The sequence below is a fragment of the Triticum aestivum genome, chromosome 2A (assembly GCF_018294505.1).
Source record: "Triticum aestivum cultivar Chinese Spring chromosome 2A, IWGSC CS RefSeq v2.1, whole genome shotgun sequence".
Classification (NCBI taxonomy): Eukaryota; Viridiplantae; Streptophyta; class Magnoliopsida; order Poales; family Poaceae; genus Triticum; species Triticum aestivum.
Window position 1 is genome coordinate 14739969 of NC_057797.1, and position 13793 is coordinate 14753761.

Genomic DNA, 13793 nt, shown 5'->3' on the forward strand with positions numbered 1-13793 from the left:
CACGGCGGCGGGCCGCGGCTGGCGGTGGTGGGCGGCGGCTCCCTCCCTCCGCCGTCTCTGACTCCTCACCCCTCGGCTTTCGCTCCGATCTGGCTGGATGGGTGCCGGATCCAGCTTTCCTGGTGGCTGGCGGGGCCCATTGCGGGCTGGATTGTGGGAGGTCGGGGGTCTCCAGCTCAAGATGGGGCCTTTCCGTCCTTTCAGCGTTGGGGTGATGCTCGAGGGTGGGTGCTTGGGGACGGTTGGATGCGCGGGTGCGTGCCAGCGGCTCCGACGCCTGGAGCTCGCCGGGCGGCGCGGGTTGGGCAGTGGCCGGGGCGGCTGCTGCTCTGGCCGTGGATGGCTCCACGGTGCCTTGGCAAGTCGGCCGCGGCGGCGGCTGGCTTATACCGGCGTCGGCTCGTCTGTAGGCGGCTTGTGACAGCCATTGATCTATCTCCTCGTCGTCCGGGTGCTATTTCCGTTGAAGGATGACCCTCGCCGTGCTGCAGCTCATCACTAGTCTCGCGCTCGGGCAGCAGGACCGAGCTCGTCTCGCGCCCGGCAGCAGGATTGTGCTCGTCTCACGCCCGGCAGCAGGACCGCGCTCGTCTCGCGCCCGGTAGCAGGACCTAGCTCGTCTAGCGCCCGGTGCTGCAGGACGAATCGATGGAGGCTTGCCCTGGTTCCGATCGTCTCTTCAGTTGGGGTAGCGGCGGGTGTCGGGTGAGGTAGTATCTAGGTCTCGGATGCCGGGGCGGCAGCCTTGGTGGTGGTTGCGCAGTACTCTTGGGCAGAGCCTGTTGCTTGGTGTTGCCCGGTGGCCATGGCCGTGTGGGCAGCGTGGTTGTCGGGGTGCGGCGTTCGTTGGCGGTGAGTATTGTCCGGGGTGAAAACCTGCTCTGTCTTTGGACGGACCGGCGATGGCGTAGCTCGTTCCCTTCCTGAAGGCGTAGTCGCGGCTCTCATTGTCTTCGTGTGGCTCCTCGGGAAACTTTGATCCTCGGATCGGGCGGTGGCGGCGCTCCGTTGTCGTAACCTTTCTGAAGGCACCGTCTTGGAGCCCACGGCTCGTCGTATGCGGCTTCATCTCTTCGCGGTGGCGTGTTCACTTGTGGAGCCCCCGGTTGCTCTTGTAGTGCTAGGGGTCGTGTTGCTGCGCTCAGCGCCTTTGTATCCCGCCTTGGGGGTGTGTGTGTGTGTGTTGGGGTGGAGTGCGTCTGTACTGGAATGTTGTTGATCTTTGCTTTATATATAAAGCGGGGCGAAAGCCTTTTTCGGTTATCATGAACTCTTAAAAACCACAAAGATGTCTTTTTCACTATGGTTGCATGTCAATTAAATGGAACCGAGTGAACCCATTTTAGTCTAAAAACACGATTTATGTTTGGAATAATCACGACATGTAAACCAACTATTATAGGAGTCCCTAATCCTTCACAAGTAGAAGTAGTTGACTGATAATCTGTACTATTAAAGGGGGATCGAACGTGGTGATGGTTCGACCACCTCTTCGATCCCCCGCATCGTTCGGTCATCCCCTCGCAAGATTTCCTCGTGAAAAAAATATTAGCCACAACCCCTCGCTCCCGATCCCCTCACCCTCGTGATGCCCACCCACGATCTCCCCTCTTCGCTCCCAACCCACCCGATCGCAGGGAGTCTATGAAGCAGTTTCGTCCTCCACCCCATCAGCCACCGCCCGTCCCTTCTTTTCCCACTTCCCTCGTCCCATCTTCTCGCAGCTCTCCTGAATCCTGATGGCTGCCGCCTCTCACCACCGCCACCATCTCCCGTACAAATCTTCGGCTCCATCCCCCGCGTCCTCGCCTCTGTCGACTTCTCCTCCTTTGCGACATGTACGACGGTCGACCGGCTGACCATTTCCTTCTCGCTGCCGGTGGCCGCCGTCCTATAGCTCCGGCCGTGGAGCGCCCTCTCCATGCCGCTGCTCAGAGGCGCGGTGATGCTATGCATGGCCATGTCGGTTATGGTGCTCACCCAGATGGTCTTCCTCGGGACGGTTAGCGCCGTGGCGAAGATGAGACGAGGCGGCGGCGGCCGGCCATTTTGCCGTGAGACAAAGAGGCTGGCGGGTCCATGACCTGCTTCCCCATGGTGCTCGTCCAGATCCCGATAATGAGAGGTATGTACACACGCATGGCTTTCTTAGTTAACATAGGTTGTTTAGGCTAAAGACGATAGGTCAGACGACCTCAAGTGTTGAGAGATTCAGAGAGATCAAGATAGCTAAACTATGAAGAGGTGGTAGTAGTTAAGAATTTAGGATGGCACAATTAATCTCATGTCACGCCTACGCCCGCTGCCGCGAGTTCGTGGCCATCTTCGACGTCCGGCGCCGGAGTTCCTCGCCGACACTGTGCTCCTCCTCCTCCGCAACCCAGGCCACACGCTTGTGCAGGCGTGCTGGGAGTCCAGTGCGTTCAGCTTCTATCCAATTGCATATATGCATCGCTCGAAGGGTGGTTGCTAATTGTAGAAGCTGCTGCTATAATTGTATGGAGTGAACGCAGACGAGTGTCTGCTGACGAGGGCGCAGGAGATGTCCATGGACTACCATTTCACTGTGGAGCATCAAGCAGCGTCCTCACTCTGCTACTTCTTCGGATACAACTGCAGCCTCACATGTGCTTGTTGATCCCTAATTTTGGGTCTTGGAATTTAATTATGCTTGGTTTGTCTGAAACTACAGGTGTTTGTTGTCACATAAATGAGCCGGACTGAAGACAACATGCAGTTAACCATGAGTCAGACTGAAGACAACGTGCAGTTAATTGAAGGAGCTAGGTCCAAGTCATTTGTGCCTGTGTCACGTGCCGCATCATGTGTTGGCTGCGCCTAGCTAGAGAGGAAGGCATAGCCTTTGTAAAGAGAGGTCAGCAGAGTGTGCAGGGAGGCATGTTTAGAACTGAATTTAATTCATCTCCCAACTTTACCCTTTGCTCTGTCTTTTGAATCCCGGTATCCAATCCATGGATCTAAACTATTTGGTGTGTCACCATTAGTGAGGATTGTTACAGTGTTGTGCTTGGTGTTGGGCCGGGTCTCGCAAACGCAGGCATGGACAGATAAAAGATCGACGATGTAAGCTGTCAATCCATTTGTTTGGTCCTGTACTCTTCTCCCAAAGTTGGTTCTTTTCTTCATATTTGTTTTCCTCTTGCATATTTGACCAACTGCAAATGGGAGGAATTTTCTTAGATGTTCTCATTTTTTCTCCCAAAGTTTGTGCTTTTTGTTGCTATGTCTGGATTTGGAGCCTGTTTCTTGAAGCCCCCGTAGGAAGTGATAATATTCGTAGGTGATGGAAAGAAGCCATGTTGTGTACATGGTTTAAATTATGAAATACTTCCTCTGTAAAGAAATACAAGAGCGTTTAGCTAACTACTTTTGTGATCTAAACACTCTTATATTTCTTTACAGAGGGAGTAGTTTCATTAAATCTAATACATGAAATGTTGTTCGGTTCAGGTTACTCCAAGAATTTTTTGAGTATGACATAACATTGTGGTTCTGCATTTCTTGAGGATATTTGTATGTTTCTTAATGACCGCTTTCGTGATTTACTGATGGATGGAAGGTAGATAGATAATTAGCTGCAATGTAGATATGATGATGGATGTCCAGCTATAATTCTATAATTGGACATGGCTAATGGAAGAGAAAGTAGGATGTACTTCATACTTGAGGTAGAATAATGAACAGTTACCTATAGTCTCTCAAAAGTCTTGATCAGTAAGTGGATGTCATGTAAGATTTCAACCAAGTTATTAGATAAAGGTTGCCTCTTGTCGTAATGCCGTTCTATGTGTAATGTGTCTAAAAGTTACTTTTACAATTATTCAACCCACTTGCTTGTCTTTTAAACTGTTTTTATTCGTGTTCCCTTGTATTTTTTGATATATAAGAATTGTTGCATGACATGCTTGTCGAGCGCCTGCAGTTGTACCAGCGTATTGTTGCATTAGTTGTTTCTCTGATCAGCAGTATTCAAAAAATTTTTGCAACAAGTAATTGAATTGTTTAAATGTGTTTTTTTGTTATTGAATTGAACTTCTGGTCATGCTCTTACTTGAGTTGATTCACATGCGTGTGTGTTTTGTTGGTCTTTTTACAACATTGGGGGAGCGTAAACACGAAACATCATGTGTAGCACATAGCACTCTACCTGCACTGGGCGGTGGAGCCTAGGGCCACGACCGTGGCCGATGTGCTACTGGAGAACGTCACGAGCTTGGAGATGGCCAACGTGAACGGCCAATGGGTATGTAATTGTTTTCTATTCTTTTTCCCTGAATTTGTACTCTCTTTTTGGGACTTCTGTAATGTTGTGGGATTTGTATTCTTTTCCCTCAAGGTGATGAATCAGAGAATCGAGGGACTTAATTATTCGGTGAGGCCAGCAGGGTATCATATTACCTGCATTTCCTCTTCAGTATGCTAACCACAGATCTCCAGAGTCCTGGATGCTTCTTTCTCGGCCAGTTTAAATAGGTAATTATTTTTACCAGGTGGTACACATTTTTTCTCTCAATGTGCGCTCTCACAATCATATACTTTTTCTGTTCTTGAAAGTGATTTGTTGATGGTATAGGATATCAGTCAAACAATGTCTTCTCATCAAGGAGTGGGCTGTGTTCTCCTTATAGAGCATGATTTATTATGGGAGGCATTTGCTTGGCGGTAGGCCATGCTTGGCAGGGTCGCATCCTCTCGGTCTTCGGCGCTTCTGTAGGAACAGAGCACCAGTGTGGTCGAGCCACATAAAACACCAGCGAGCGACAACAACGCACCACTCCATAATTTATTTTTGCTCCTGTTTCGATAAATTTCAAATTGGAGACCTGCATGTGTATATAACTATATATATACTTGGCCACATTGGAATTCAAGCTGCTATTCTTCATAGCATTAAACACGTTGAATTTTATAGTTCATAATTCACAGGAATATTGATAGAAGAATTCTACAAATTTGTTTATGACTTTATGATTATGTTCTTACTACAAGTCTATTGTTTAATTTTTACCTTGCAAACTGTGTAGGCAAAAAAATTCGCTTATTTAAGAGCTGAGAGAATGGTGTCAAAATGTGGCTGATTACCTTTTAAGCGTTTTACAGGATTCAACGATATATGTGTATATTTCCATGTCTACTTGATTCTTCTACACAAAATATGGATCCAGATGGTTAGGAATGTTAAATATGTGCTCATATACGATGTCTGGATTGAGCAATCTATTTACTGACGGCCAATTTTTAATGATGTCTTATAAAGTTGTGAAATTCTGCGAGGAAAAGCTTGTGAGTGGAATTATGAGTATGGTGCTTGTGATATTTCCTCCATAGCACTTTTGCAATCAATCATTCCTCTATTCTTATGGGTATAAATTCTCCCCTAAATCCTAAATACGGAAAAATTAGGTTCCATACATATGTGTGTTACAATCTATTTCTTTCATATTTTTCAGTTGTTCCGTTGTATACATGCACTTTGGAAGGCAGATGTTAATGTTGGTTGGTTGCCCGAGAAGTCCAAAAGCCTAAATCTTGACTTGTATGGAGCATGGTCCTTTGCTTCAAGTTTGTGATAGACTGTATAACATTGACCGTGGAATCATTCCATCAGAATGAGACAAGAGCACTGTTACAGGGTTCGAGGGTTTGACAGTGTGGAAATATATTGCTTTAGCGGTTCAAACATAATGTTTCTTTTTAGTCTTGATCGTACCTATAACATGATACAAACCATTATTCAGAAAGCCCGTGCGACCGATGACTAGAGCTGCATTTTGAATATTGTACTGTATAATTGAAGTACCATCACATTTTAGTGTGTGGAATGTGCCTGTGTGACAATCATGATAGAAGCTATACAAAGTTTGTCTTGAATTTGATTGCATAGCATTAGATATCGCCGTAAATTTCCATCTCTCGCTAGACATTTGGTTGCCCTCTTCATTATCTTTATTAGGGATGGCTAACCGGGGTTGGACAAGAAACTTAATACTATTCTGCAAGGTGGATGATGGGGAAGATAACACGGAGGATAAATGGTCGTGAAAGGAAGTAGAGTGTTGCGTCGAGAAGAGGGGGCGAGAGACTAACGGTGAGATGCATTTATCTACCACTTTAGAACCATGAGATATCATCACATGTGAATAATTTGTGACTGATGTCACGTGACACTTTTCTTTGCACACATATTTTGTTAGCCCGTGGCAACGCACGGGCACTATACTAGTATATATACATGCAGTATCCCCTAAACGATTGAGAAAAAACAAAAAGAAAGTAACCGGAGCGACACACTCCCCCGGCCATCAATCCGGCTTCGGATCCCAGCGAGGGGGCTATGTTGAAACCACGTTGTTGTTGCGGTTTGCTGGGATGAAGACTTCCGGGAAACTGCCCGGAAGAAGGTGAAGGGGACGCGCTTAAGTTTGATGACCGTTTATCATGAACTCATAGAAACCACAAAGAATCTCCTTTTCGCTGTGGTTGCATTTCAAATGAAATGGAACCGGGGGAGCCTATTTTTGTTTTCTAAAAAAACACTTTAAACATTGGGATGACACCCGGCGGGGAGTCAATCAAGCTGTTCCCGGCTAGATGATCTAAAAAAATTGAAGCATTAAGCAAGATGACTAACCTGGAGGAAGATCGAAGGAGATCAATCGAGGTGTTTGCTCTTTGGGGGTGTGGATCGCGTCCAGCATCAGCAACCTAGCTTCAGATCCGGCTGGAGAGCAGGTATAGGCGCCTCGTATGTCTAAGCAAGCAACATTGTGACCTGACCCTCGACAATAAAACACGCTGTAGTCGACACCTCGTCAATAAGAAAAGGGGTCTATCGGAGGGGAGGACGCATGCGATGCCGACATCTCGCCAATCAGGCAAGCTCTAGTAAAATACGGTTGAAGGCACGAAAAAGAGAGGCGACCATCTGAATCGGCCAGTGTAATATAATACTCACCTCCACCAAACGTAGTGTGTGATGTCAAGGGTTCTAATCCTCTTAGATCCAATACTACCGCCACCTACTACAGAGAGAATCATCGAATTATCACTGGCTAACGATTTCACGAATCTGTCTTTGATGAAGAGAAACGCACAAGGTTCATATAGTAACTCAGTTAACAATATTCTTTTGTTTGTTATTACCATAAACCGGGAGTCGCTCCTGATCTTATATAACCATAAAAAAAAGATAAGAGAGATAGAGAAAGAAGCGAGATTACTAGCACTAATTAACCTGGAGAAAGATGGAACGAGATGATGGCGTTGTTCCTCTTCGGTTATTTGGATCCCATCCAGCAGTGGCGACCGTCGGCCAGCCAGGTAAACAGTATAGGTCTCGTTGATTGTACCAGAGAAATAAACAAAAAAATTATACTGGTAAACAGATAACGTTAGATGACAAACAAATGACGTTAGAATAGATGACTCCAATCGAGGAACATATAAAATTGGCTGTGTTGGAGGACCCCATGTGATTGTCGGCATCTCTCGCCAATAAGGCCATCGCTAATTAAATATACAGTTCATACTTCATAGCAGCCAGAAAAAATAACAAAAACAAGTCTCAATCAGCCTTTGGCGTCTATCTCTTGTGTAGACTTTCTGCAGTAGGTGGCGTCTATCTCCTTTGTATGCTCCGTCAACTGAAATAGCGCGTAAGAACATCAAAGGGTCCTAATTTTTCCTCTTTAGCAATACTCTCGTACTGTAGAAAAGATCATATAATTAATGATTAAAGACTGCTAGGTTCTGTGGAGGATTTGATGTAGGAGAAGGGGAATTTGGGGAAAGATGATGAACAGTAGAGCGAGGAGGAGGGGAACAGAGAAGGGATAGGTTCACTAGATTACAATGCCGTGCCAGCACCGCTCACTCTCTCAGCCTCAGTACCCTTTCAAAGCTCCCATGTTGCTGCACCGAAATCCTTGTTGGGCTTTCTTTTTCTCTTGGGCCTGGACGAGCCGGTTTGAGCTGCAACTGTTGCAAGCTCAAGATGCAGTGTCTCATGTTCTTCAGTTATGTGCGGTGAAAGTGGAGCCTGAGACCTCGGACATGCCACTGGAAGTTCGCCAGCTTTTAATGGAGAATCGCCACCCATTACCTATCAGAGATGTGCTTCTCGATGATCCGATTGGGCAGCATGGTTTACAAGCTTGCATTTGAGGGCGGGATACCACAAGATTTCTTTCCATGTTGGTGCCGGAGAAACAAGTCAAAAGCAGGCCCAACTGCCGACAACAATCCATAGGCACATCAGACCTCTAAACTGCAGCGACATACTCCCTCCGTCCCAGAATAAGAGTCTCAACGTTAGTACACGGGAGCAGGAGTATATAGCTGGATATCATCATTTGTTTTTCTCAATAAACTGCTTGCACGGAGAGGAAAGAAAGACCTTACAACCATTCTCCAATCTCAGCACCATCGGCCCCCAGCCACGACTTCGATCCATGGAACATTTCACATCTGAAACCATGCTGCATCAATCACTGTTACCCCGTTAACAGCATAGTAATCCATCGTTCTTTTCCAGGCTAGTTCAACATCAAAAGTGCCAGCGTTATACTACAGATCTAAATCAAGTTTAATCTAACATTCTACTACCTCATTTCCGGTTTATAAGGCTTGCACGCATACCTAGATATATAATTTGACCAACATAAGATGAGTTGTATAGTCCAAAAACTATACCACTAGAAAGTAACCGATCCGAAGTTTCTAATGATATATTTTTCGTGATATATAACTTGCTTTACGTTGGTTTTTTTGTAAACCTAGAGATACGCGCAAGCCTCATAAACCGAAAAGGAGCTGGATTTAGAGAAAATAAAACGAGATAACACAGATATTGGACGGAGCCTCCTACTCTATGAATGGCTTTGAAAGAGAAGCTAAACATACAAAGTGGACCTGTTGTTACGCAACTCCAGGCTAAAAACCAAAGTAATTTCAAAGTAAAAAAAGGCTAGAAACTATGTAGAGTGGTGACCATTAGCCGCATGTTGTGTTCCTTTCCTATGTAACCGCTTAGAAGAACAAAGCAGGGTGGGTGGTGAAGAAGCAAAATGAAACTACAGTGGGATTTCAACCCAAGCTCTGTCCCAAACCGCCCGCGCAAACAAGCGCGTGCAGATTACGAAAAGCGACCATTGCATACGTGCAGTAGTAACAGGATTCTCATCGGGTTACTGAAGCACTTCACAGCCACCCGCCAGCCCGTCGTGAAGCCTGCCGCCTGCCCCGGTCAGTGCAATGCTCCGTTGGAGAGGACGCCTTCAAAGATGGGTGTCAACGCCCTCCTCCAACACCTCAGATTCCTAATTAAGGAAGAGACCGTAAAATGAGTAGTGAGCCCTCCTCATCAATGTACAAACAAGATTGAATTCGCTAATGTCAAGAGAGTTCAGTGAGTTTGTAGCGTACCAGATTGGAATTTTAGCTTGCCGACGAGATGCCGCTGACACGTGGTGAGTTTGGTAACTCGTCAACTGAACCTGGCTCGTCTCTGCAGATCAACTCGTACGCCATCTCGAGGTTTGCCACGATGTCTGACATGGCTGGTCGGTCCTTCCCGTCCAACTTCACACAACATCGTGCAGTATGTGCTACCTGCTCCAGCGCCTTGAGCTGCCCTGCCGTTGGCTCCGGCACCGGACGCCTGTCTAGCAACTCCTCAAATTTACCTGCCTCGATTATTGGCACTGCGAAGGATGCCAATCCTGCTCTCATCCTATAATCCCCTTGTGATAATGCCTCTTTTCCTGTTAGAACCTCCAGCATCACCACTCCCAGGCTGTACACATCGCACGCCGGCTTCAGAAGACAATGCATGGCGTACTCAGGGGCGACGTACCCAAGTGTGCCTGCAACGCTTAGAGTCATTCCTTCCTCCTCACTCGCCATGTCCCAGACGATAGACGCGCCAAAGTCTGTCACACGTGGCACCCAACTAGCATCGAACATGATGTTAGTTGACTTGATGTCCCGGTGGATGATCGATGGGTTGGCATGACAGTGTAGGTGTTCAATGGCGCGTGATACGCAGAGTAGCACATCGGCCCGCATCTTCCAGGACATTGTCACCGGCGACAGCGAAGAGGTGCCGGCCTGATCACCGTGCAGGTGGTCGTAGAGCGTGCCATTCTCCATGTACTCGTAGACAATAAACCTCTCCAGCACTTCCGGCTCCTTTCTCCACCTAGTTAGCAGGCCCTTTTTCTTCTTTTGCGGGGTGGTTAGCAGGTGCTTGTCCATACTCACAGTAACACACGATCCAAGGAGGCGGACAATGTGTTTGTATTGGAGCCGTGATAGGATGTTGAGCTCTGTGTGGTAATCTTCTACAGCGCGCCGATGGTTATAGATGATGTGCTTGATGGCCACCTCTCGCCCATCCGAAAGCCTGCCCGTGTACACCGTAGCAAAGCCGCCGCAACCAATCTTATTATCAAGGGCGAAGTTATTGGTGGCAGCCATGATCTCCACCAACGTGAATTCCTGGGTTTCATGCAGCGGTACCTCTTGTGCCACCTCTGTAGACCCCTGAAAAAGAGACCACAAATAAACAGTGACAAATACCGTTCATGACCAACATACATATCATCAATTTCTGTAATTTGTATTGAGGTTGTACATACCTGCCGATGTGGAAGCGGAGACGGTTCAACACTGGTGGAGTCATTTGGGACAAGGACATTGTAGATCCGTTCGAGGCGGCGCGTGATGCCGATGTGGCTGATCACGGGAAACACGATGAGGTAGGAGTCGATCTTGCTCTGGACCTCCCTGAATCTTTCGGCCGTCCTGCCGGCCATGACAAACTGGTACGCCGCGCTCCTTCCCTGGCAGGACAAAACGAGCTCATGGGCGTCCCGGAGTGTATCCCCCAGCCCGGCCAGCGGCTCCGCCGCCTCTGGCTCCTGCACATGCGGCAACAGCTGCGCGATCATGAGGACCCGACGCGCGAGCTGCTCGCACTCACTCTTATTTTGCCGAGCCGTAAGCGCAGACTGCAAGATCATGGAGACGAGCCCGCCGACGTCTGCTCCGACCAGCTGCGCCACTGTCGCCGCTTGCCCTAGCCCAGTCCACAGCGCCATGGCTTGAAAGGATGGCTCCGGTTTGCTGCTCCTTGGTTGCCGTGAAACTTCTGCAGCGGAGATAGAAGAGATGAGTACAAAGACGCAAGGTCATAGCACGCACGCCGGCACACAGCAAGCGCGCCTGCAGATCACACAGCAAGTGCAAAGCATGCACGCCGGCCGGCAGCACAAATTCAAGCACACAGCACACACAGCAAGCACGCTCGCACACACGCAAACATATCTCAACTCTTCCCGCCTTCTTCCCCGCCAGGCCGCAGCGCCCTAAACTCCGGTCGCCGTCGCGCCGCTAGCCGCTGCCGCCACGACACAAAGGATGCGAGAGCAGATATGGGGGAGGCCGGGGCGAGAGAGTGAGATTGGAGGCTGACCTCTGGCGCCGTTTGACGCCGTCGTTCGCCAGCCGCCGCCACAACTCGCGCGCGACAGTGAGGAGAGGTAGCGTCCGTGCGCCGTGGTGTGTCAAGCCGTTGAACCGGCTTTGTGGTCGTGGTTTGCGGGGCGATGGTTGCTTCCTGGAAACTCCCAGGGGCACTGCTGCTCCCACGCGGGTACCGGAGACCGACCACGGTCCCGCGCCCCACCGTCCATCCACAAAGTTTCTTCCTGCCTTAGAGCATCTACGGAGTACAACCGAAAGGGGCTAATCTGGCCCTCTATAGATCCGCAAACATTGTTCGGGTCTTCATTTCAAGTCTTCAGTACCTTTTTTTGGAAACATTCGATCTGTTCATCTTAAATCATGACGGTATGACGAACACCAGAATTAACAAAAAATATATCCAGATCGGTAGACTACCTAGCGACGAGTACAAACATTGAAATGAGCCGAAGGAGCGCTGCTGTCATCGCCCCTCCCACCGGAGTCGGGCAAAATTTGTTGTAGTAAATAGTTAGGAAGTCGTCGTGTTAATGCCCCATTGAATCAACACTCAAGAACAGAAACCGCCGCCGATGAATAGTAGAGTAGATCGGAAGAATCCAAGCTGAAAACAGAAGAACGTAGACAGACGATGAACAAATCCGAGTAAATCCATCAAGGACAGATCCATCGAAGACACACATCCACACGCCCGCTGCCGGCGCTAAACGCACCACTGGCAAGGGCCTTATTCCATCTTCAGGGAGCCGCCGTCGTCTCGCCTTCCTAAGTTGGACACAAACCCTAATAAATCTCGAAGACACATCTAAAAACGAAGTCCTCTCACCGGTAAGGGCCGGGATCTGCCGCGCTCCCATGACCCTAAGGTCAACAGAGACGAGGCGGACTGACGCCGGCATCAGTGGTAGGTAGAGGAACCCTAGTTGGGGAGGAGACGGCTGCCTGAGGAGTCACGTAGGTAAGGCAAACCCAAAGCTCAAGCCTTCAGTACTTCTCCATTCGTGTCCCCTTGCTCTTTGTTTCAAAGTGTCTGGTCACATAAATATAAAAGATGCGGATGAAGAAAAAGAAAATAAAAAATTAAGAAAAATAAAGTGGTTTGGGTAAGCCTCTATGTGGCGGTTTGCCTGAACACACCTAAACACCCTTATATCTTCCTCACATATGAGTTCGATATGAGAGGTGCCCGATAACACCTAGACATATATGGATATTTGTGGTGTCCGGTTGAATTGCATTTTTTCTTACCTCTCCTGTCCAGGTATTGTCCTTATTGTCTGCCCGGATGTAAAGAGAGAAAGTGTGAGTCCGGTTATACATGCCCCTAGATCAACACGCTTTGCATATATACTGTAGAAAGATTATCTAATTCGTTAAATAATACTTACTAGAAGTAAAGGCAAAGGTTCTCATTAGTAACTCGCAAAAAAAAGGTTCTCATTAGTTGTTCAGTTTATGGCCGGGTCGTTCATAAGAAAATCTTGGTAAGATTTAAGCAGCTATTGCAATATGTCAGTGTGTTTCGGCCTACTCGCCTCAATTGATTGTAACGCCATTAACGTTCTCAATCTATCAGAATTTCCATTCTTGTAATTAAGTCACTTTTTAATTTATACCCGTTAGTGTACCTGAGTTCCATTCATTGCCCGCAAAAGAAAACTGAGGTCCATTCATGTTAATCAGTCGTTGGCAGATGGATCCGCATCTGGCTAGCTCTTTTCGCCTACCCAGGCCGGCCATGTGGTCTCGGCTCTCGAACCACTCGGTGAAGCGACAAACTCACATGCTCCCCACAAACTCAATGCTCTAAAACGCGTGTGCAAAAATTAATTGCCACTAAGATGAGGTTATGGTCGATCGAGGCATCCATAAGGTCCATCATCACAACGGGCAGAGAGCCTGTTCATCTCAACAGTATTTTAAAGCCGTGATTAGGGGATCTTTCGAGGGGTAATTAAGCTCCATCGCATGCTTCCTCTGGAGGCCTAACGTGCATTTGGTTTGAATTACTAGTTGTAAAGATTGGAGAACCGTTGAACCCTTTGGTCTCGGGCCGCTTTATATATTGATAAGTTGTCGTGGGTTACAAGTTTTGGGAGGTCCCTAGAAATCCTCCAGAGTTCATACACGAGAAGGAAAGGAGATTACAAAGAGAGAAGGAGTTGGACAGAAGAAGAGATAGATGAGTTTGAAAGATAAACGAATAACACTATCTAACTATCTAACACTGGTCACTTAAACTCTAGTTTTGTTGGGTCCAAAAGACACATGCATTACTAATCTGCAGA

The 13793-nt window shown here is 47.8% G+C and overlaps 1 protein-coding gene across 1 annotated transcript; it reads right to left on the minus strand.

Annotated features, from left to right (window-relative positions):
• Nucleotides 1-8950: 8950 nt before the first annotated feature.
• LOC123184273 (putative serine/threonine-protein kinase-like protein CCR3) lies at nt 8951-11729 on the minus strand. Its single transcript, XM_044596422.1, has 4 exons — nt 11495-11729; nt 10659-11170; nt 9445-10563; nt 8951-9338 (listed from the first exon to the last, which is right to left on the minus strand). The coding sequence occupies exons 2-3, from the start codon at nt 11118-11120 to the stop codon at nt 9457-9459; spliced, it is 1569 nt and encodes a 522-aa protein (XP_044452357.1). The 5' UTR covers nt 11121-11170; nt 11495-11729; the 3' UTR covers nt 8951-9338; nt 9445-9456.
• Between the last annotated feature and the right edge of the window lie 2064 nt (nt 11730-13793).